The sequence below is a fragment of the Scomber japonicus genome, chromosome 6, assembly GCF_027409825.1.
Source record: "Scomber japonicus isolate fScoJap1 chromosome 6, fScoJap1.pri, whole genome shotgun sequence".
In the NCBI taxonomy this organism is placed as follows: Eukaryota; Metazoa; Chordata; class Actinopteri; order Scombriformes; family Scombridae; genus Scomber; species Scomber japonicus.
The window spans coordinates 7,028,723-7,054,575 of NC_070583.1; the positions used below are offsets into that span (position 1 = coordinate 7,028,723).

The window sequence follows — 25,853 nt, forward strand, 5'->3', positions numbered from 1 at the left end:
CCAGTGTGGAAACGGTGCAAGATGGGAGAGAAGCAGGAGAGCAGCGCGGGTGTATAGTTTTCTGAGGACAAGCGGCGCTCTGTGCAATTGCGCACAACTTCTTGCTGCATGCAAACGCACCGCAGCTGAATTACAGAGTGGATTTTGCAGTACAGGAGCAGACATGGCTATACTAATTAGTTCTTTGATCGTTTTTACAAAAGTGCTTCTTTATATGAAATTAACACATTGCATGGAGGTTGATTTCTGCATACCTGTTCGCGTGGATCACCAAAAGCATGAAAAGCATCTGCACCGGCGCGCGGAGCAAATGAATGAAAGACAAATTGTTTTTAGGCTAAGTGCATTTAAGCATGAATTCTACCTTCACCTCACGCCGGATTCTAGTTTCCTTGCACCGGGCAGCATGCCACCAGATAACGGCTCCTCAGCATCCAACACCTCTGCAGGCGCTGACCTCAGGGAATGCTTCTACTCCGGTGATGTCAACTCAGACCAGGACTCCTTCGCCGCGCTCAGTCTGTGTAAAGGTCTCCAGGGGGGGTTCAGCTATGATGGCATGGAATATTTCATCAGCCAGACCAGGAGCGAAGACGCTGCTGCCGCGTCCGGATTTGGAAACTCTTTCGACAAGACGCATGTCATCCGCCGCCGGAGAAGCGCTGCGCACCCGGCCGCCAACTTCACTAGCAGGTGTGGAGTTACACCTGACTCCAACTACAGCGCTTCCCTGGAGAAATACAAGTACATGGGCGAGCTTGAGATTGATGGCTTAACTGAAACTGTGTTGAAAACCTTGGGGAGGTCCAAACGGTTTGCCTCCATCCCCAGGTTTGTGGAGGTGCTGGTGGTGGCAGATGAATCTATGGCCAAATTTCACGGGGATGACCTGAAGCATTACCTCCTGACCCTGATGTCAGTCGCAGCCAAGCTTTACAAGCACCCCAGCATTCTCAACTCCATAAACATAGTGGTGGTGGGCTTTATGGTGATAAATGAAGCTGACAAGGGACCAAAGGTTTCCAGTAACGCAGCCTTGACTCTGCGCAACTTCTGCTCCTGGCAGAAGAAGTTGAATAAACACAACGACAAGCACCCTGAGTACTGGGACACCGCTATACTGTTCACCAAACAGGTAAAGAGACGCAATGCATCACATCGATGGTGCAAAGAATAGAATAGAAATGTACTGATGCATAACTCATGTGTTGGTGCAGGCTGACATCTGCACAGCTCGGCAAGTCTCCTCCATTTAGTTCTGTTAGCTGCTGCAATGAGTCACTGGAAAAGAGCAAGTGAGCCAGTTCTTTCCATCAAGCCTCACTTCTCTCTGCTACGGAATAAGAACTGGGTCACTATCTGCCCATAAAAGGTTCCTTCATAATGATCAGAAATGTTTATAAAAACCCAATTAGAAGCCAAACCAATCCCTCCTTCATTCCAACAGATGTAAGCTGACACTATCTAAAACATTCAGACTGCTTTCAGCTGTCAGATAATCCCATGTGGCCACCAGAGCTGTGACCACCAGCCAGTAAATCTTCCTCCACAGTCACTAACTTCTCTCTCTCTCCTCTGATCCTTGGTCGCTTGTGCCTGCTTTCCATTAGGTCCAGTTTGGCTCTGGCTGGCCATCTGATACACAGCCTCTCTCCTTCACTGCATAGCAACATACAAAAACACTTCAAGGTCAAAGTCAGTGAAGTATCATCCCAGTGCTTGGAAATATCCCTTATTTACACTATGGGCAATTATATGTAGGAAAGTCCGGGTCCGGTGTTGTTGTCCTTGTAGGGCACAATGAGCTGCTGCACAACAGCTGCTGCCTTGGAAAAAGTCTTGTAATAGGTTATGGAGAGTGAGTGGTGTGGTGTACACATGGCTGGCAGAGGGTGCTTCTGGCATCAGCAGGTCTCACTGTAACACTGGGTTAACAAGTTCAGTGTCCACTGTGAGTTCATATTTTCAGTATGAAAGCACAGGAAATTCATTTTATTATAAATATAATATTGAAAGTGGCAAAATGGTGTTAGTCACAGAAATACCTATTCTGTTAGGCTTGAATCTATCTTCCTGATAACCAATGAGTCATGGCCATTGTCCCTATAATACTCAATTGTTCCAGTGAGAAAAAGGTCACAACTTTTCCTGTAATGTTAAATCATCAGTCTACAGTAGCAGCTCTGTGAGGCTGCACTCAAGCACAGTGGGGCTTTGTGCTAAATGCTAATGCTAAAAAGACAAGGGCCCAAACAATACTGGATATTTGGGGCTGATGCCAGTATTGATATTAGGGAGTAAAAAAATTCAGATACTGATATCGGCTGATAAATGTATATACATAAATGCCCATTTTTTACAATGGTTCCTCAAATGTGGTTATTAAACACTTGTTACAAAGATATGTAATGGAAGCAGGTTATTTTACAGTTTAACAATAAACTGTATTGTATAAAATGACATCATGTATGTATATATTTAACTTGAATTGAGAAAAAGGATCAAACATACATAAAATGCTGCCTATATAACTTTAAAATATACGGGTGCATATTGGACAATATATTCACAGATACTGATATATCTGTGATAGGCCAATATCAGCTACTGATATATCAATTGAGCTCTGAATAATAAACTATGCTAATCTTTTGCATGTGTAATTTCGACCATGTTCTCTATAGTGTGTCAGCATGCCAAGATTTATCACCAAACAAAAAGTACAACTGAGGCTGATGCGAATGTCGTTAGTTTTGACCTGATGATGGTGCTACATAGGAAGTTAAGGGACCACCAGATCACCATTCTGAGGGGAACATGTACGTTCTAAACTAAATGTCATGACAAAACATTGTGGTTGTTAAGACGATTCAATCATGAGGAAGGAGAAGAAAATGACAGCAGCTGTAGTCAGCTAAGTGTGCTGAGCAGAAATCCGTCATCCCGTCACAACTTGGATCAAGATAAAAGTTATTTTGCGTATCAGATGGTGTGTTACTTTAATTGCTCCTTGTTAGAGCAAGTTGTAGCAGACATTACTTCCAGTATCCACATTTTGAAGGAGCGAGGTTTGTCAGATGGCTGACTCGCATATGCTACAACATCCAATGGTAATACTCCAAATAGCAGTTAATGGATTCAGTGAAGGGAATTTGTTGTATAGAGCATAGTTGAATCAGGTCAGATTTGACTAATTAGCAGTAAAGGAGGGAAGAGGTGATGGTGCTAAACTAGTAGAGAAAAGGTTGTAGTTAAGTGGACATGGTTTCCCCTGGGCTGTGTGCTGCAGGTGAGACTCATCTAGTCCTCTCAGGCTCTCTTCCTACCTCTTTAACCATGAGGAAACCTGTGGTGAGAGATCTCCCTTGACCCTCTGCATTGTTATATTTTGAGAACAGAGCAAGACCAGCAAACCATAGTCCCATGTGTTTTGTATTAGCAGTCTTCACGCTCTGTTCATTCTGTAGCTTGTGGCTCAGCCACACAAAACACTACTAGAACATGGATTGAGGCCTATCAGATTTGATCAAGTTTTTTTTTACAGTGAACACCCATGCTTTTGTGTCACCAGGATCTTTGTGGGGCCACAACCTGCGATACATTGGGGATGGCTGACGTTGGGACCATGTGTGACCCGAAGAGGAGCTGCTCTGTCATCGAGGATGATGGCTTGCCCTCTGCCTTCACGACTGCACATGAGCTTGGTAAGAAAGTTGGCCTGTTGTCAGTAACATTTGAGGAAAATGTTGCAGTTCAGCTGGGACTGCACACGCACGTTATGCATTTCAGATTTATGCTAATGCTCACTTGGAATGAGTGCAGCGGGCCTCAGAGTGAGATATGCTCAGGGCAAGTAGTGCGTATAACCTCAGCTTAAAATGTCAAAGGAATTGTGCAGTTAGCTTTGACAGACGTATACATGCATAATCAGTGTGGAAACTGGCCTGGCTTGAGGTCTTTGCAACTTTCTTGATGATCTGTATGTGACTGTGGTTCTCGGCCCTAGTCCCAGAGCACCACCATGTTTCAATCCTACCAGCTATTTAATTGCATTTACCTAACATGCATTTTTAAATCAGTCCCTAATTAGGTGGGCGGAATGAAAACCAGCAGGTTTCTGAGTTCTACAGACCAGGGTTGAGATCCAAGCATGTTTAACGTTACAGCTGTGTCACGTAACTTTGCACGCTGGCAGCTGCAAATGGCAAGCGAAGAGATAACAGTTTGAAAAACCAGGGCTTATGTCACCATGAAGTATTTCACATGACAACATTGAACTAACAGATGTACACTTATCTTTAGCAGGACAGCTAAAGATAAGTGTTTTATACCAACAGAAGAAAACAGAGAAAGGAGAGGAATAAGTGTCCCCTCTGCAGAGTAGGGTCTGGGGTATGTAGGTGTCCAGTGAATTTCAGCATACACTCTGACATTATAATGTCAACCATAGTTTTTCAGTACCATACCATGGAAATACAATGATACATTTGTGATACATTTGTACTGTATCAGATGAGAAGTGTCACATCTGTGTTAAGTACAGAGCTGGAATAAGAACATTTCACAAACAAGACACACAAACATCTCTAAAGTGGACTAATTTATACAATGGACTGTTTTTGTTTAACCTGTACAAGAAGAAAAATGTAAAAAAAAAAAAAAAAAAAACCCCAGCTGTTTGTGGTTTGGGTTATATGCTGGAACTACTTCTTGACGATGAACAGCTGGGCCCTGTGGCTATGTGCAGCACCCTAAAGTCTTGTTGTCGCAGTGAGGTTGCCAAGTTTGGTACCACTGTGACTGATCAGACACCAAAACCAAAAGCTCTAGTCAACAACCATATCTGTCAACTAGTGCTGTAGCCGGAGATGCTGCAGAGAAGGGCTGGGCGGATGGATACACTGTTGTTTGTCAAGAAATAGCACTGACACATAAAGCTGCCTCTAAACTGAACCAGCTTTTTTTAAAATTTACAGGTTAAAAAAACAAGTTATACTGTGTAAATAAGTCATCAGTAAAGGTGTTTTTTATAGGTATACTTTTTCACTTGGCACAGAACTAGGCTAGCTGTTTCCCCCTGCCTCCAGTCTTTGTGCTAAGCTAGGCTAACCATGTCCTGGTTCCAGCACAGATGAGATTCATATCAATTTTCTCATCTCACTCTTGGAGAGGAAGGACATATAAATTACATATAAAAGAAAATTAAATTAAATACTGAACTATTTTTTTGAAATGCTAAAGTCCTGTTTCTAATATTCTTGCTAACTCACTAGCTAAAATGACCATTTACAGATAAAACCCTGCCTTGTACGATTTTAAATGACCGGTTTGAATATTTCTAAAAAAAATAAAATCCTGAACTATTCTTTTAAATGCTAGTGTTGTCTCTAATGTTCTTGCTAAATTGCAAGCTAAAAATAACTATTTGCAAAAAAAAAAAAAATCCTGCTTTGTGCCTTTTCCAGTGACCAGTTTGAATCTGTAAGAGGTGAAAATGGAAAAGGATTTGAAGTTTAACACTGCTAACACTTCCTTGCCTGTTTTTTTAAATATGCGGTTAAATGGAATGTATCAAATTGCATGTAGTTTTAAACACTCCTAAGTCTGTCAAAGCCTAATCCTACTAATAATACAAGTGACAGTTTCTTTTCACATTTTCAATGTACAAGCAGTGATTGAGAAGGCTGTAAACGAAGCAGGACTCATGCCTGAGACCAGATGCACAAGTAACTCCCAAGGCCCCAAGAGAGGCATTGGTTTACACTGCTCTCATATATGTTAAATAATTACACAATTTCCACTTAAAATGATCCTATCTCATGATTGAACATGCTGAAACCACAGTTTGTTTTCTTTTTTCTTTTGGAAAGCAATACATGTTCGTATTTAGGGAATGAAATGATTTTCTTGGGAACTAAATTCCCCTGTCAGGCCTGGTTTACAACATGGACGTAAGCCACGCTTTATATTCCCATGCACAACTGCATTCCTGTCTGCTATGACATCAGCCTCAAATCAGTCAAAGTTTAGTCCTCTTTGCCTTATACATACATGCATGTTACGATGTCTGGCAAAAGTTTCTCTTTGTGTTAATATTTTCAAATGTCACTGTCATCACCGCAAAAACTGCTTATTGTTTTTTAAATCATGGCAGGACCGAAAATAGAAACTTTAAGAAAGACATGACCTTCTATCTCTCTTCCCACCCCCGTCCTCTCCCACCAGGCCACGTCTTCAACATGCCCCATGACAATGTGAAAGCTTGTGAGGAAGTATTTGGGAAACTAAAGGACAACCACATGATGTCTCCCACGCTGATTCAGATCGACAGGAGCCGGCCCTGGTCTGTATGCAGTGCAGCCATCATTACAGAGTTCCTGGACAGAGGTCATGGTTAGTAAACACTTCCTGTATATGTCTCTGGACTCAGATGGAACACTAATTCTGTCCAGGTTCCGTGTTCTCAGCTGGTTGTAATCTAATTGTACCCACAAAAACACAGACCTTGTCTCCCTTGTGTTACGGTTAAATTTGTAATTTCAAGTTTCAGCTTCAACTTGGAAGTCATTGACTGTCACATATTTCAAAATATTTTAGATTAAGTTATGATGTTTTATTCTAACTATACAAGCCCAAGGAAATACTTATATTCTTCTTTTAATGGATAAGGCAACAAGTGTTTACATTTTTTAGTGTCTTCTTTGAGACTAATCCTCAAAAACCATGATATATTGAAAGTAAACACACTTCAATAGCAAGAGGATAAAAGCTTATGCCAGAATAATAAAAGAGCTGACATCATGTCTGCATTGACCAGTGAATCACAACAACAGAGGCTTTCCTTAAATTAAAAAGGGCTTACTTAAAGCTGCACTAATCAATAATTTTATATTAACAATGGATCCAATAACCATGTGTAATGTGAAGGGGTCACTCAGAGATGAGCCAACAGTGAATTATAACCTGACGCTGCAGTTTCCCTGAGCTCAATGTAGTGCCTTTCAGCTCATTGTTTTGGTTTTCAGGCCCAAAAACTAAACTGTTTTGCTTCACTTCCACCATTCTCATATATCAGGCAGCTGTTTTCTCTGAAAAAGTTCTGATAAAACACCCTGAATACTATCTATCCAGCACCTGTTTGTGACTAGCTGGTGAACATGGTGGAGCATTTAGCAGCTAAAAAATCTGATATTTTCCTCTATTGCTGTAAAATCCAGCCAGAACCAGCTTCAAACCTCATTAGCTGCATCAGCTTGCTCAAGCTAGTTGGTGAGCAGATGGTAGACCAGTTTTGTGTAGCTGGTTTAAGCTGGTTTGAGCTAGGTTTTTGACAGCTAGTAAACCAGTTACTAACTCAGTGCTGGTAGCCGGCCTACGACGAGCTGTCATAAACCTGGCTCAAACAAGATACCAGTTCTGAGCCTCTAGCTGGTTTACGTTGGTTTAAGCTAGGTTTTGACCAGATGTCAAAAAGTTAGTTCAAACTGGTCAAGTCACTTAAGTAGGGTCAGGAGTTGTTAAAGACCAGAACAGAGCTAAAAACAGATTTTACTTTTCTTTTTATTTATTGTTTGCCCAAAACATGCCTCCACATGATTGCTAATGTTGCTCTACTATGTCTGCTGAATGTGTAAACAGGGAATCGTTCGCCAAAATTTAAGCCACTATATCAAACGTGTGTGTTCCAGCTTGTTGTGGTGTTCTGACACCAACTGGAAACAGTTAACAATTTATTAACGTAGCTTCAGGGAAAGAGAAAGAGAGATGAACACAGTGGAGACCTGAGCAGCAGTTGCAATTTCATATAAATAGGCACATTAAAACTGTTGATGAACATACTGAAGCTAATTTTCCTCACATAGGACCTTAACTCTGGATATTTGCCTGGTAATCCTGTACCAACCTAACTGATGCAACTCAAACAGTCAATTGCAGAAATAGATGGCTCATTTTTTAAATGCCTCAATAGATCACACAATGCAATCCATCAGAACTGCACTTGAAACTGGGGTGAAATATATACTAGAAACTTGGATTGAATAAAGTTGAGGAAGTATTTAATTTCAGATTCTGATGATGACATACAGTATCCACTTGCTGTGTCCACATTCAATAAAGCATTCAGAAGTGTATTAATATGTCACTTGACTATTTCCCCACAGTAGCTGCAGTGTCCTTATTCCAAGTCTTTTTTCTGTCTGTGTGTAAACTCCCATGAGTAACTTTAAGTGGATTCTGTGTAATGGACTAAATTAAACACACCAATTTATCACCTCCCTTTTCTTACTGTAAGAAACAAACGAGCCTTTACTAACACGACTGTCTCCACTACATGAGTCATTCGCTCAATCTAAACATTATCAGGTGCCTGCACTGCCTCATGTGGAGCAAATTCTGCTTTTGTTCAGGCTGAAGACAAAGTTATTGAGCATACAGTGCAAGCTGCTTTAATCTGATTCATGCATTATTTATATGTTCAAATAATAGCTGTTCTTGATCATATGATGCAATCACTCTCAACAAGAATGACAGGTTTTCTATGCCTCAGTGAACAGTTTTGAACCTTCCTTTAATGCTATCATTCATAAGTTTTCAGTCATACATCTTTGTGCAACCTTGCCTGTTTGATTTTCAAAAACATGTGATTTATACATGTGATAGAAGTATAAATAATAATAATAATAATAATAATAAAACAAAATAGTAATATAGTATAGTAATAGTAATATTCTTTTTCTCTTTCTATGACTTCTGACTTTACTACCAACAAGATACCTATATGCCAATGTAGGAAATAAGTGGTTGGTCTCAAACTCAGCAAACGCAATTAGCTATTTTCATTCAGTATAGAGATTCAATTTTTCATTTGTTCTTAAAGGTGCATTAATTGATTTTTATCCAATCGGGGGAGGTGCATTTCACTGTAAACATAGCATTGTGCTGGCAAAGAGTTGCACAATGAGCAAACACAGGGCAGCATCAGCATTCCTTTTGGTTTTTGTGTCCGTATGATTAATGCAGAGCTAATATCCATTCTCCATTTAGCTCTATTTTTGTCTCCACCAACTCTTGAGGAAAATATCCATTCTAAATGCTAAATGTTCACCAGCTATAGTCATTAACTTTGTATCTCAAGCTAGTTGGTGCTAAGCAGGTAGCGAGCAGTGAGTTTATCAGAACTTCTTCACTGGAAACTATTTCTGCAGCAGCTTGGACCGAATCTTATTAGAGTGATGACACTGAACCTAAACAGTAAAAAAGTAAAGTTACAGCTTTAAGAGTTCATTGTTGTAAAAAAAGACCCACATGACATGGTAGCTTTAATAGAATAATCCTTGACCACTTCCACACTTTTGGCCATAAAATCACCCTGATTTTGTTTCTGTAGGAGACTGTCTGCTGGACCAGCCTCAGAAGCAGCTGTCTCTCCTAGACAACCTGCCAGGCTCCAGCTACAGCCTGCATCGTCAGTGTGAGTTAGCCTTTGGTCCCGGGTCTAAGCCCTGCCCCTACATGCAGCCCTGCTCCAAGCTGTGGTGCACCGGAAAGGCCCGAGGACAGCTGGTCTGCCAAACTAGACACTTCCCCTGGGCAGATGGCACCAGCTGTGGCAACAGCAAAGTCTGCTACCAAGGGGCGTGCACCGATAAGAACAGCACCATGCACACCAAGGTAAGACTGTGAAAGAGAGCACTTCTGGATTGCTTGGTGACTTTTAGTACAAATCAATGTACCATTGTGCCTATTTTCTCATTTTTTCCAGGTGGACGGCAGATGGGGAAAGTGGGGTGCATTTGGAGACTGTTCCCGAAGTTGTGGTGGAGGAGTCCAGCTGGCCAAGAGAGAGTGTGACAACCCTATTCCTAAGAATGGAGGCAAATACTGCTATGGCCTCCGCATTAAATATCGCTCTTGCAACCTCAACTCTTGTCCTGAAACAGGTACACTAATTTCTGTTTCTCCACATTCACACAGGAAGACATAACTTAAGCACAAGACACAAAAAAGTGTACAACAGGTATAATAAATGCTGTGATAGCAAAACTTGAAGTGAATTATGTGATGTCAAAAGTGTTGGAGTGGACATCAATCTCACCTGTGGTTGTTTCTATGCCTCTAGGTAAGAGTTTCCGTGAGGAGCAGTGTGAGGCATTCAATGGCTTAAACCTAAACACCAACAGACTTGGTGCCTCTGTGGTCTGGGTACCCAAATATTCAGGAATTTCTCCCAAGGACAAATGCAAGCTCATCTGCCGCGCCAACGGGACTGGATACTTCTATGTCCTTGCACCAAAGGTATGAAGCAGATTAGCTGTTTTCACCATTTCGCATATCTAACATACCATCAGACGTTTTAATCAACTGTTCAATTTTCCAGCGCCTGAAATAAAACTAAATTAGTTTGAGAACATAAATTAGATTTATGAAACAACCCTGTGGGCATGCTGCGTTAATAAAGTAGAGAAATGCAAGTGAGTTCTGAGAAGTTCTAGGCAAATGACATATTGACTGCTTTCACATTACCAGCAAAACATAATTACCCAACCATCTGCAGGCAGAGTTTAGTCTGATAATTGCTATCTGTGGTGCAAATGCAGCTCTGTCAGATTTCATTACACTGAAATAAAAAGCAAAGTCCTGCCACACTTGTGATTTGAATGATTTTTATAGAAAACGCTAAGAGAAGACAGTCTGTTAATTTTCTGTGCTAAAACTTGGGTGTCAACTGTTGTACTTGCTAATCCATTCTAAACACCTTGTCATTGAACACCACGTCATGAGTCCAAAACCTTGTGGGAGGTGTAGTTGAAACACTTATAGAGGTTGAAATATTGAACAGTTCATATATGTTTCGGGGTTTGGTGTGCAACTGTTTGTCCAATACAAATTGGCGCTTATCTACGATGTTAGACATGTAACAGCTATAACAACAGCAAAGCAATGAGAGGTGATGTGTTCGTGGCAGTACACAGAGTGGTTGCTGCTGCAGGATGGATATAGTGGCGAGAGAGGAAAACATGCCGGGACAGTATCACTTCACAGCTTTGGCTTGTCAGCAACTATTTATGCAACCGGCAAAGAAACAAGCTCATGTAGCTCTACAAGCCAACATCTCGTTTACACAAAAGGACACTGTCCAATCCCTCTGCTGCTACTTCTGATTTCCTATTCATGTTGTTCATTATGTTTGTTTAGTAAAAGGAATGAAGCTTGTAAAGATTGGTAGACCACATTTTCTGTCTCCTTCTCTCTTCTCTGTTGTCCACCTAAAGACTAGCATGTCGTGTGTGTAATGTAATGTCTTAATCCTCCAACCCTGCAGGTTGTGGATGGGACACCCTGCTCTCCAGACACCTCAGCTGTATGTGTTCAGGGAAAATGCATCAAAGCAGGCTGTGACGGGAAGCTGGACTCTAACAAGAAGTTTGACAAGTGCGGTGTGTGTGGCGGTGACAACCAGGGTTGCAAGAAGGTCTCAGGGATGTTCACCAAACCCATGTAAGTAATGTGTCAGCACATACCAGAGGCTTGATGCAAGGAATCTCCCTGCTAATGCAAACATAGCAGAATAGTTGTAACATAAACACCAACATAGAGGCCTGAATTGAGATAATGACCTTATTTTGATTGATCATGCAGCCCTAATCAACAGATGTGTGTTTAAGATAGGAACTCTTCCTGGAGCACAATTAAATTAAGGAACATATTTTGACAGCGTTCCATTAACATAGCAGTTTTCCAGTATTGAAATAAAGTACTGTCTTGTTCATGTCAAAACAAAATTACTGCAAACTTGTGTAAATTTCAGGCACACCTAAAGACATAAAATCATATTGTTTCCATGTAGAACTCGATATACCCTTAAAGGATAGAAAAATTATATCAGACACAAATAATTATACAAAGTAGAGTATTTTATATACATCTTAAAACATGTACAGTATGGAGGGGATCTTATACTAGCAGTTAGTTGTGAGCTAACAACATTTTAATAAGGCAATTTTAGAGCCGCAGTAAGGCATATTGTTACTTATGATAAAAGCTAGTGTAGGTCTTTCTTCATCTTTCCAGTTGCATGCTCAGTTTGGGTAGACATGTCCTAAACCTCTTTACTAAAAGCACAAAGATTATCTTCATATTCTCAATGGACTTTGATTAAGAAAGAAACAAGGATTTCCAAAAGTGATAGAGCATTCCTCTATTGGAGATCATGTTTGGAATTATGTTTTTGGATTTGGTGGGAAATCTTACTGTTCAAACACAATGATAAAGACAAATAATAACATCCTCTTAGCATTAAGAAACAACAGGTCCTGTGGCCAATGTGGTCAGAACTAAAACTAGCAGTACTGGGGCTCCCTGGTGGCCAAGGGGTTGGGGCATAATAACCATTGGCTAGTCAAATATTTAACCTTTTCGCTACTCTTTCTCTCCAGTCATGGCTACAACTTTGTGGTGGTGTTGCCTATCGGAGCCTCCAACATCGACATCCGTCAGCGTGGCTACCGAGGAATGGTCAATGACGAAAACTACTTAGCAGTGAAGAATCGGCACGGCAAGTACCTGCTGAATGGCAACTACGTGGTGTCAGCAGTGGAGCGTGACCTGCTGGTGAAGGGTAGCCTACTGCGTTACAGTGGCACCTCCACATCTGTGGAGATCCTGCAGGCCACCAGACCTCTGCAGGAGCCTCTGACTGTGGAGGTGCTCTCAGTGGGGAAGATGACTCCTCCCAGGGTGCGCTACTCCTTCTATATGGCCAAGGAGAGTAAGGAGGAGAAGACTCTGCGGAAAGAGGAGAGAAGTCACACAGCACAGAATAGTGTCTTGGCGGATAGTAACAAAGTAGAAGCAAAGAAGCAGGTGATGGGTAAGAGGCCGGTCAGTCACTGGGTGACAGGAAGTTGGGATCCATGCACGGTGACTTGCGGTAACGGTCTGCAGAAGAGGCTGGTACAGTGCCAGAGCATGGAAGGACGTCCTGCAGCGGACTGTGCCAGTGCTGACAGGCCTGTCGCAGTGAGAGCATGTGGGGATCCATGTCCCTTATGGGATGTAGGGGTCTGGTCTCCCTGCTCCAAGTCTTGTGGAAGGGGCTTTAAAAGGCGGCCCGTGCGCTGCACAACCGAGAATGGTCTTCATCTACCCAGAGACCACTGCTCTGGAAGGAGGAAGCCTCAGGAACTGGACCTCTGCAATCTGAAGCCATGTTAGAGCAGAACAGAATGTATTTTTGGCAGTCGAAATGACAATTTGACATGGACATTAGCCCAAATCATCATGCTAATGATTGTATAGCTTTTGTTGAGTGAAAGTACACTTAAATGCAACTGCAACTGTGTCTGTGCTCAAAAGAAAGCCAGTGGAGATGGAGAGGGACTTCCTGTATGTTTGCAAAGACAGACATCTGTTTACACAAGAGAAAAGAAGGAAAGCTGTCGTCTCCTAAACTGTCAAACCATCTGTGGCAGGTTTGATTTGGTTAGTCTACCTCTACCAGGATAGATGACACATGTCTGTGTGTATACACTAACAAACAGAGACTGAGACACATCTGCACACACATGTCATTACTTGTTATGAATGGGACGAGGTTCCAAAAGTAGTGAGAAGTGAATGTTCAGGACTAACTGATGAAATGGTGAGCCTCAACACTCACACTGTGCTGTTATCAGAAGCAAATGACATTTTTCTCATATCAGTGAGGAACTAATCGAAATGTGAAACACAGTACTGTATCTGCAACGTTCAACACCTGGAATTTATTTTTCTGTTTTTGTCGGTTCAGTGCTATTGGCTGTTGTCAGACCATCTTGTTGATGTAGCCAAATGAAAATCAGCAGTCTGTCACGCTGCCATTCAGAGTCAGCTCATTTATCTACTAGCTTTACAAACACTGTGTCCTTCCCAAATGAAAAAAAACTGCCAATATGTCCCACATACTTCATACAATCTTTCATTTTCACACCAATTATTAATTGGTTCAAAGAATTCCTAAATTGAACTTATGACCAAAAATCTAAAAACATTTATAACAGTTTATAAGGAAGTTAGTTAGAGATTAGCTGTTAACACATTCTATACAGTGAATATAGGCTGTTTATATGGTGCAATCATCTATGTCTGTTCTATGTTAAGCAAAGTGACCAATGCTGAAGCTCAGCTGTTTGTTCTGCACTGCCAAAGAGTTATAACCTTCAATAGTCTTAGTCTATCTGCATGAAGTGGACAAAAGCATGGCTTACTCAAAGTACCAGCGCTGTGCATTTCTGTGATCATCACCGAGCAATGTTTCCCAACTGGGGTAACATTAAATTGAAAACTAAACAATTGAAGTACGATTGGATTACTTAAACTTAAAGATAGAATAACAAGCAATGTAGTAACAACATAGCGCAACATGTAAACAGGTTTGTTTTTTTTAAAGGACATTGAAATACAACAGTTATGATGCTAACAAATAAGAACAGCGAGTTTTTAAGCTAGGTTTCAACCCCAGTCAATACTGCATGTACAACTGTTGTGTAGCGCTATCTTCCCCTAGTCTCTGCTAGCAGTAGCAAGGCCTCTGAAAGTATGCTACAGTCAATGAATGTCTAAGTGGATGGTCACCAACAGAGCTAGCACCGATAGGCTACTTGTGCAGTAAAGTAGCACATTATAGGAAGCAGGAAATCATGCTTCAAAAAATGCGCTATTCCAGAAATTTGCTACAATTCAAAGTAAAGTGCTTTTTTGACAAAGTTGACCTGCAAATGACCCATACAGAGTTGACCCACAGTCCACATTTGAAAGAGTTGGGAACCACTTCCTTAAAGTGAAAGCTCATTGAAACACTCACTTCCACCAATTAGTCCATTTATCAACTTTATTGACTTTGTTGATAATAAATTAATTGGTTATATATTTATCATGCCATAGATTTCTAGTTCAAGCTTCTCCAATGTGAGAGCTTCTCTCTGCCATATTCAATACTAAATTGAGCATATTTGGGATTTGGACAAGAAATTTGAAGACATCATGTTGGTTTCTGGGAAATTGTGAGATGGACATGTTTCACTATTTTCTGACATTTTATACACCAATTGATTAATTGAGAAAATAATCTTCAGTTTCCAGTAACCAACAGTTTCTGCCATTGGTGCCCATTGTAACTGACATATTTTTTTTATTATTTCTATTTTTATTTTATTTTGGTTAGAAGACCACTTTAATATTATGTAAAAACAAAACAAAAACAATGCTGTGTTGCTCTGGGTATAATGCTGGTTTGCTGCTGGCAGTTCTTCTGCCTTCACAGGCTTCTGCCCTTGTTCTGCATCGCTGCTTCAATACCTCTAGTCCTTAATGAGATGACATAATCCATACATTTTTCATTCTTTTTGCCAAGCTCGTGCATCATGTCAGCCAATCACTACAATGTTCCAACTGTCAAAATGGTGGTTTAAATCATTAGCCCTGGTGTTACACTTATTGTCTTTATTGAACTCTTGAGTGAAGCCTGCTGTATATGCAAGCAGAAAATGACTTATTTTCTCTATGAAACAATATGATGATATTATGGTAGAAATCCATCCTATAACACAATCAAACAGCAATTGTTGTACTTGTTGTACACAATCAAACAGCAATTGATGTAATTTCCATCCTGGCAATCCATTTTGTTGTTTGGTTGGGATTGTTTTCATTTCATTTGATAACTGCATTTCCAGAACAACTGAAAATATGTGGAGTTTAACAGAAAATGGATAAGCAATCTTAAAACTATTTGGTAAAAGTCCAGTTGTGGTGTCACACCCTAAGAATTGATATGCAAGGGCCTCTGGACTTACAATGTTACATGTTTACGATGTTGAGCAATCAAACTGATAGATATCCACTGATATCCAATTTCACCACCTTAAAACACAAAGTTTAAGAGATTAACACTTTCAATTTCAACATCCATTATAAAATTGTACTTGGAATGTCTCAAGCATCACAGATGGATGATTGATGACTATTTAAACTAATGGACACAATCCCAACATCATCGGTTTTAATTATTTCTCCCTCAACAACAGATTCTTTCTACTTTTCATTCCTTGTGCATTTTGGTTCAGGTGGACCAATTCTACCATCTAAGAGATGGTATTGTACAGTTAGTTTTTTTTCACACCATGTACAGATAATGTTATTTTTTATCAGTTGTCTTTTGTATTGTATACTATGTATACATTCATCTAGCTGTATAAAATAAAGTATATATATATATATATATATGAATATAACCACATGCTGAATAATGATTGATGATTTGTCTTAAGCTTCAGGTGTTCATTTATCTCTGTATTATTGAACAATAAGACAATAAGAAAAATATCACTTTCCTACTGTTAGTTTATCCCACATCACTGAATGATACACTGGATGTATATCTGTTGTCTCTTTGCTGGTCTCCCTTCACTCCAGCAGTATCTGTTACAGCAGATAACTGCTGTGCCACGCAGTCTTCCATCACATGAGATGAGACAGTATTGATACCTCAGCTCTTCTCTAACTGAAGCATGACCGCCGATAAAAACACATTCATTCATCCACTTTGGTATTCTGCTGATTCAAGCTCCGTTGTCCCGGCTGTACTGTAATAACACACCCAGCTTGGCCAGCGCTTGCCCAGTAAGCCCGACGCATTGTTGGACAGACGTCTCTCAGACTTGCACGCCCTCTGCCCAAGTACTGGACTCATAAGAGGGTTAGGTTCATACTGATAGCAATATTTTGGATAAAAGCTGTGAATCCCTAAGTTTGTTTTTGACACATTTTTAATACTTAAAGCTTTTTTGAAGCTTTGACTCAGTGGTAATGGCTAAGAACTATGGGAGATGTTATGGATGGTAGTGGAAGAGGAGGAGGGCCTGATCTCATAGAAATATGTTAAATGACCACGATATCTTAACACTGCTTCAAGTGATGGTACATAATGTGTTCAGATAAAGTGTCAGTTCCACAGAAACAATGCCAGTGGAAAGTCAGTTAGGATCCTTTGTTGTGGTAGACACATGAATGTCCTGGTTTAAAAACGTCACGCAATGGGCAATGGTTAATATTGTTGTGTAGTCTAGAAAACCTTATTTTATTGTCATTAGGGCCTGAGCAGGGTCCCTGTTACTGAAAGTGTGAGTGCCTTTTGTGCTTGCACCAGGTTTTTTTTCTGTCAGTTGGGACTTGGTAACCGTTACAAATTTCTGTTAAAAAATAATGATGTTTCATTATGTGACAATGCTGTGGTTAAGGTCCAGTTAGATTTAATCACAAAAACCACTAGGTTAGTGTTAAGGGAAGATCATGGTCTGGGTTAAAATAATAAATGATGACTTCACTAGCAACCTTTGTCATCATGGCAACATAAACACCATGGCAATTGTTATGGTGTTTAAAATAATGTTCCAAAGTGTGGTTGTAAACATGACACTCGCGGTTGGAAACAGGATGTGAACAATGATCTCCTGCAGCAAATTCCACCTTTTGCCAACCCACCACCTCCAAACATGGAAATTTGTCATTCAAATGTTGTCCAGACACAAAAGATACTTGCATTTTAAATACATTAGTTTGAAAGTCATGCTTAGTGTCACTACAAAAACGGTAAATTAATGTCCATATCCAGTAAATTTCGTGACCATTTCCCGAACTCAGACTGTTGCATCATCTAAACACTCCCTGTAATGTCCTGATTTATGATCTGGTCCACAGAGGTGTGGACTCGCGTCATGACTCTGATGACTCTAGACTTAAGACACGCAACTCAAATTTGACTATTACACCACTGATTCATTACTTCACTTGGATCTCAGCTTTGGAATGACTCAATAAAAACTGATGTAATAAAAAAAAAGGTGACCACAACATATATTTTGAATAATTGATTTGACAGCTTGAGCAGGAGAGGCAGGTTCTCTAGTGCGGCAGACTATATCCGTTGTGGCTAGTTCACATTACTGCCAAGCTAAATTAAAACTTTAGTCTGTTGTCTGGTAAATGTCCTCTTTGCCAGCTGGCATCAAAATATGAGTAGAGAGCTCAAGGAAAACATCATTTTGTATCATCGTTCCACAATCAGGAGTGGGTTGTGTGTTTTGATGTTCTATAAGGCCAATAGAGTAAAGGGTTTCTATTCCTGTAAAAATGCTATATACTAATTGTTATGCTGATCAAAACTAATTCATGGCATTACATTTGAGGAAAGATGCAAAGTGACTTGCTTAGCACCTAAAACACAAAGTCAAGGTCTTTGATTTAACTTTGGACTCAGGACTTCGTAGCCAAGACTTGGGACTTACAGTACTTATGATTGTCAGTGTGATATGAAACAACATCTACATCAAGTCACTAAAGTTTTGTGAGACCTCTCTTCACATAGAAATACCTGAACATCATATAATGGCTAAATCTCCCATTCTTTGGTCTCTTTTCAGTTGGCCAACACCAACTGCACTAAAGCTAAAATCTGGTAACAAGAAGGTTGTTTCTCTGAAGTATAGGTTAACGACAATAGCTGTGCTGTATGTTCGGCTATATTGACGTTTAAAATGCGTGATTCGACCCTGACCGGACAGCTACAGGCACAGCTGCTTACTCTGTGAGTGCCAGAGCAATAAACCTCCATTCGGTCCTCTGCTACTCAAATTCACAATATAATTCCCATTTGCATATTTTTCTGTCCCTTTTGTCAGACAGTGGAAATGAAACAGTGATTTAATCACACATCATAAACTCTACCTGTTTATCTAAACTGCCACACTGTGGTGATAAAATCACTCTTTTGTAATCGTGATGTCATCTGACAAACTTAACGACACCTGCGTGTTCAGTTTTAAGATTCTCACTCTGGAGGCCGTTTTGGAAAAGCTCTGCAACTGAGAGAAAATGATGCATTTTACAATGTCATCTGGCTTAATGCAGACATACTATTAGCTTCATGTCCCAAACATTTGACTCTCTCTTTGTAGTTTTAATGCCATTTATTTCCATTCTGTTGGGCAGCCTAATTAGGACGCGCTGTCTTGTTCTCTTGTTCTTCTTCACAATTTCTTTGTAAATATTTATCGGCTTGTGGGTTTGTAGGAGATTAAAGTGGACGTATTGGACTGTGAGAGCGAAGCTTGGACTCACTTGTTTATTGGTAAAGTGAGTCTTCATGTCGAGCCAAGCATCCAGCCGCGTGAATGTTCAGCTAAACCAAATATCCACATGCTCTAAATTCCACCAGATATCACCTGAAAAGCCTAAAAAACAGAGCCAGTGAAGCAGATGTGCTTTTTTGCTTTGTTTTTGTAGATGATGTCTGATGGGGGCAGGTTTAGTCTGTGCGTCAGTGCAGTCTGTGAGGGCAGTTTGCTAAAAACACAAACACAATTCCCTTGACATCTAAAAGCTGTCTTTTAAAGCTGCACTATAATTATCCAAAACAGACTTGTCAGCCTGAATGGTAGAGAAGAGAATCCCATATCTACTAACTGAGATGTTGTAGATTTGCACGAACGATACTGTGGTGTCATATGTGTTTCTCTACAGCCACAGTAGGTGAAGTTCTGAACTAAAACACACTCTCTTCAACTGTAATGGCTTTATCAGTGTTAGATGTTTTCTTTTGGTTTCCTCCTTTAGTAGAGCAGTACAGACAGGCTGGGTTGGTATACTGTGTCCAATCGAATGATGTCACATTTTATAAGTCCTGGTTGTCTTGTAACATAGTGATCCTCATGCGACGGTTAAATCATTTGTTGGAGAATCTCTAGAAGATGTTGGTGAGATGAAGTGATGTGATGGCATGCTGGGTGGAAAGGTTGAACCAGGACGAAGGGCGATGAATGGAGATCAGTGAACCCAAAGCTGGATAAGATTCCAATGGGTGTTGTCTCTCTCCCTCTCTCTGCACTATAGTACTATTAAATGCTTGTCAACATGAAGTAGGTCAGTTATCAGATTTCTCCATTACTCTTGACCCCATTTTGGAACAATGGCTTTAATCTCAAGTGTTTTTTAGAGATAAAAGCTAAGATACACTGCCCACGTTTATTGTGTGTCTATGATTGTGATTATGGGGCCTGATGATACAGTGAGAAAACAGACTGAAAGAACAAAATACATCTTCCAAGTTCTAATCTTTGTGTAACCCAAATATATGTCAAAACCTCTTCTTTTCTGATATCACAACCCTTCTCTTTTCTCTTCCTGTTAAACATCACAGTATTTGGCATGTTACATACATTTGTCCAATCAGTTGGGATTGGAGTGATCAGATTACTCTGATTTAAATCAATTTGAATATGATATGATGCGACAATGTGTAATCATCTCTCATTTCATCCACTTTGCTGTCACAGTGATACTTCCCCTGCAGTCTGAACTACACCATTCTGTTTCAGCATTCCTATAAATACCAACCTAACCCTGTCCTCCAGTTTCACTCTCAGATTCTGTGTCTTTTGTTTGACCCTCCCTGATAATAGAACCAAACAATAATTTCTTAGAAGAAACATCACATACATATAATTTGATGGTGTACAGCAAATGGGGGCGAGAAACAAGTAATATATCCTCTTAACTGAAGAGAACATGGTTAAGTCTTTGTTGTGTATGGAGGGGTATGGGGGTAACGATAACGAGTGGAGAAGGGTTGTGGTTTTACAGTGTGTGAGTGTGTACTAAGCCCCCAGGAATAGTGCCGGGCTTTGGAGCCAAACTGACATAGTGGCCAAACTGTGCAATTACAACATCACGTGATGCTATTAGGGCCAAAAAGATTTTTTCCCATAAACTTACATTTTCCTGAATTATCAGAATTTGATCACATTTGGAAATTCTAAAAAATGTTTTATCTCTATTCAAGTTAGTCGGAGGGCTAAACTGGAAATACTGGAGGAACTCCCTAGTGCCCCTGCTCTATGGGACTAATGATCCGGAAGTTTTGAGTAATATTACACCCAAAAGTCTTTTTTTGGCTTTATGCGCCACTGACCAACTTTCACAGGAATGGGTTAGGATGGGACTGGGATAGGCCCCCAACCCTGTATCCATTTCTCTTTATACATCCAAGGTTTGTATGTGTGTAACTCATCCCACATAGTCAGAGTTCAGTCAACTCAATAAAGAGTCTGTTTTGTTTTCCCCACAACCCCAAATCCTGTTTTACTAAAGAAAGACAACTCATAGTTCCTATATTTACTGCTGATCCCCACAAAAACAAAACAAAGCAAAGACGCAGGCAAAGCAACAATATGTAAAATAACACAGCACGAACGTCAGAGAGGTTAGACCACCGTGTTTAATTATATATACTGTATTTAAATGTTACATTTGTGGCTGAAAATGACGAATGAGAATGAAATGAGAAATAAACAAGTTTGCCAATTTCACATATCGACGCAATTCTAGATAACCACCAGTTGTTTACCTGGAGGTGATTGTTGTTGTTAGCGTGTTGTCACGGTGATGCGGTCTAAATGTTGTCACAGGCTGAGCAATAACACTAACCATGACTTCTTAACCTACTTTGTTTGTGAAATCAGTGTAATGTCCCTTTAACTCTTAATCTTATGTTAAAATGTGTATCTGTAGCTATAGTGCCTTATGAGGATTACTGCGTACACTATTACCTGACATGGTTTTAAACAGTATAAAAAACATAAAAATTGAGTTCTCTGTTACGTTTTAATAATGCCAATGATTGAAAAATGTTTCATTCAGTAAGTACTCACTGCAGATGAAATACAGCCAGCAGTGAAGTGCTCAGTCCCAGCATGTAAGGTGGTCTATAAATGCAAACTGAAACTAAATGACTTCACTGTCTGACTATATTAGACTCCTAAAACCTGATATTATCTATACTGTCACATTACATTGCTAAATCATTGCTCATCTTGCTTTGTCCAGCCAGCAGTCCAACCCCCAAAGATATTCTACTTACTGTAATATAATACAAAAAGAAGCTGCAAATACGTCCTCTCTGTGACGTAGCTTGTTTGAAACTTTACAGCACAGGATGTCATTACAAATAAAAATTCAACATGACTTGTAAGACAGCGTAACGCATTCTGTATTTCTGTAAATGATTTAACTCTATTTTAAATGACAGCGGAGATTCCAAGAGTCTGGACAAAGCTGGGATAGGTAACACATGTTCATAATGATGGGTGGGGCAGGATAGAATAGGTTCAATGAGCCATGACCACAGTGACCAAGTAGATTAAAATGCTCTTGGTACTAAAATAATAATTGGAGTTTGTGACTCAGTGGGCGATCTGGACGTCTTGTTCGTGAGGTGTGAGAAATGCTTTTTTGTACGACACTGCAGCCATAAAGTTTTCTGATTTCAATGTGTCTGGAAATTAGATTAAGTGACTAGAGACAACTATTACTTTTTGGGTTCCACTCACCCACACCCACTTTATCTCCTTACACCACTGGGCTTAAAAGTAGTAAAAGGAGCATTATAACCTGCAATGTCTTTTTGTGTCATTACTGTTGGCTTTAGCTACTGTCATGGGCCTGGACTTTGCCTATAGCATCCTGAATGGATGAGCTCTACTGAATATGAGCTTTGGTCCAGTGTATTTAGTAAATCACCCTCTTGGAGTTCATCTTAAGGAGTTTTAACTCACAGTAGGCCGCTGCTGCAGAGAGGTGTGACGAGAGCTCTCGTCCGGAAATCACATTATCTGCTTTACACAACAACACAGCAGTTGACAGTGGCCTCTGCCAAGAGCTGAGGGGATTCTGATTTGCTCCCCCTGCCCCCTCTTCTCCCACCGGAGGTCTGTCCACCTATTCAGACCCTGCTCACGTGGCTAATGAGCATAAAGGGTTAATGTTTCCCAGTCCATGGGAACTGCTGAGGCTTTAAGTTGGCCTTTCTTTACACTGACTGAACCGCAAAGTCAGAATGACCAGCGTTGCAGAATTAAATACATGTGGAGGGCTGTAAATAACTGGCTGTGAAGTTAATTTGCTAAGCCAAGACGTAAGGATCCATACATCAAGATCACCACTTGTTTAACAGAGGCTCTTTGTGGAGGGAAAACACTGAATTCAAGCAATATCTGACATCAACTACCATTCACTTAGGAATGCATTGTGGGGTACAATAGGATATGATAGAATCTGTGCTACACAGAAGTACATAGACACCAAAACTACAATGTTTTTACTTTGAGTGTTCTAATTTGGGTCCAAATGCCATTCTTCATATTCTCTCCAGAGAACAAGAAAACTGATAGCATACTAACCTCCATGCTCAGTTTGTAATGCACCATGTTGCTTTTAAAGCAAGCCATGTGATATTAAAACGAACATGTTAAAGTCTATGTTATGAGATATTAGTATTTTGCTCTGTAATACATTCAAATGTTGTTTGTGAATGAATCCTTCATTTAGGTACATACTATCTAAAATTGCGGACACTATTCAGAACTGACCTTTGGAATACATATCCAAAAAAGGAAACTGATCTAAAAAGTACTTGGGGACATTCACAACTAACTTAAAAATGTGGTCAATCCAGAGTGCCCCAAGTAAAGAGGGACCACTGGCAGCAGTGTGATGTACAGCATGTCATTTTCCCTGCAACTCATGGTCACACTTTTCATCTTGAGTCTAAATAATACAGACCTGAGACCTGCAGCAATACAATGGGACACTGCCCAACCTAATTATACTGAAGTGTACTCTTAAGTATGCGATTACTTAAATTGAGCAGTATAAACTATACAGTATATCTTTAAAGGGTAATGTAGAGAGTTCTACTCCTCTGTTGATCTGTCCGGCTCCAGTTTAACAGGATTCATAAGGTGATCATGACCACAGACACCAAGACCATTTTTGGACAACCTGAGATCTTCGAGAGGATCCTGAGTGTGACAAATGATTCTGTGCTTTTTCAAAAGACCTATAGCTCCTGTTAGCAACTCCCCTTGCATAGAATATATACCATTATAGGGAGTGGAAGACAGATTTTTCCATGCTGGGAATGGGAATTGTTTGGTGCTTAGTGCTTTTAGGGGATTGGGCCTTTCATGATGTTATTCTGACAAATGGAAGTTGGTTTTATGGTGTATTATGAAGTTTCAAAGACTGTCCCATACTGTACCTGCTATGTCTCATGTTCAATCCCACCAACATACATCTTATTCACATGTTTAGTAAAATGAATAATGGTAAATGCAATGTTAACTTAGCTGGGTAATGGAATGGACACATTAGTGTTACAAGAGAAGGTGACAGAGACATGGACAAGACTACAGTGAAAAGTTGAAGGACAAATCATTCTGCTTCATAATGGAAAGGAGCAGCAGTAGAAGGGAAATGTGTACTCTATATTTATACTATATGATTTATTTACATTTAACTACATATATGCAACTCCATTAGCCAGAGTACAAATCACATTGTAGTTTTCTTGGTTTTCCCCAAGGCTGGACGAATCGAGTACGACCAGAGGTCTATCTTTCCTCTATATCAGTCAGGTCTATATAATTTGATTAAATGTAAATTTGCACCAATGAAGTACAAATCAATTATGGCAGGTACTCCATACTCCATAATCTAGTTTTAATACTTGAATTGTTTTATTTTATATTGGGCTCAGTTGTTAAATTAAAGTTGTGTTTCATCAAACCACACTAGGGCAAGAGGAGAACTATAAGGCTGCAACAATTCCTTCTCAGTATGATACTTCAGTATATAAAATGTCAGAAAATGGTGAAAAATGCTGGTAATTATTCCCTGAAGTCCAAGTTAACAATTTCAAATTACAGTTTATTAGTCCAAAAACATGAGTTTATTATCATTGAAAACAATAAAAAAGGATGCAATAGCACGTTAAGGCTGCTTTATTCTTCAATGCTTGTCGGATTTCGTACAACCTAGTTCATTTACACCCTCTGTAAACATTACTGTATGTGTTAAATTCACCTTGTATTTGTCAGGAAGGTTAATGACTAATTTCAGTGTTACTTCAACTGTCAAGAACAAACCTAGAAATGGGTACTTTGGGAGGAGGAAAGATCTCAAATGCTTCTTAGACAAATGGACTGTACTTATAAACAGTACAAACCATTTAATATGTGGATAGAATGTGATGAGAAATCAGTTTTAACACTTGGCTTTTTTGACATTGGTTAGCTTGCCAATCCACATATTCAACACATTTACTGTGTCGGATCACAGAGATGTTCACATGTATCTTTAAAGAAGCATAATATAATTCCAGTTTCAGTGTAGGGTCAATGGGGTCAAAGGTCTCACAACTAATGGTGACTGGTATTAGCTCTGTCATTTTGTGGTAGTGTGATGTTCCACCTGAAATTCTTAGAGATTTGTTGTAATTTATCTCTTTGTTTATTAGAACCTTAAATTATACAGTTGGGGCTTCAAAGTCAACACAAACATCTTTAGCTGATTTTGCTGGCGCCTGTGTCTGCATATCTCAATCTTGGCTCATGTCAGACAGGAGACCTTCCTCTGGTGGAGGAGAAGTTGTGGTCTAAAATCAATAAATCTAAAGGATCAGGGTTGTGAATGTGGGGTTAAGAGTGTAGACTTCATCCACAAGAATTTATTGGTGGTATCTTGTACTAGTCCTGTTTTAAAGTGAAGGGTTGATGGCCTTCAACTGGAGATGATATACTGTAATATACACTCCAGCCACAGCCACATGTGTCATTTTAGCAGTGACTGTTTTTAATTATGTGTTATTGGCAGTCGACAGCACATCAAAATGATCTGAAATCTTCAGGCCCTGATGATCTTATATAGTTTTGAAAACTGTTCAAGAGTCAAGACTCATTTATTATTATCGTCTTACAATACAA

The 25,853-nt window shown here is 39.9% G+C and overlaps 1 protein-coding gene across 1 annotated transcript; it reads left to right on the forward strand.

Moving 5' to 3' along the window:
* The first annotated feature begins 163 nt into the window (after nt 1–163).
* On the forward strand, nt 164–14,055 carry LOC128360211 (A disintegrin and metalloproteinase with thrombospondin motifs 15-like). Its single transcript, XM_053320594.1, has 8 exons — nt 164–1,135; nt 3,572–3,704; nt 6,226–6,393; nt 9,389–9,672; nt 9,764–9,941; nt 10,121–10,296; nt 11,324–11,499; nt 12,438–14,055. The coding sequence occupies exons 1-8, from the start codon at nt 164–166 to the stop codon at nt 13,213–13,215; spliced, it is 2,865 nt and encodes a 954-aa protein (XP_053176569.1). The 3' UTR covers nt 13,216–14,055.
* The last annotated feature ends 11,798 nt before the right edge of the window (nt 14,056–25,853 follow it).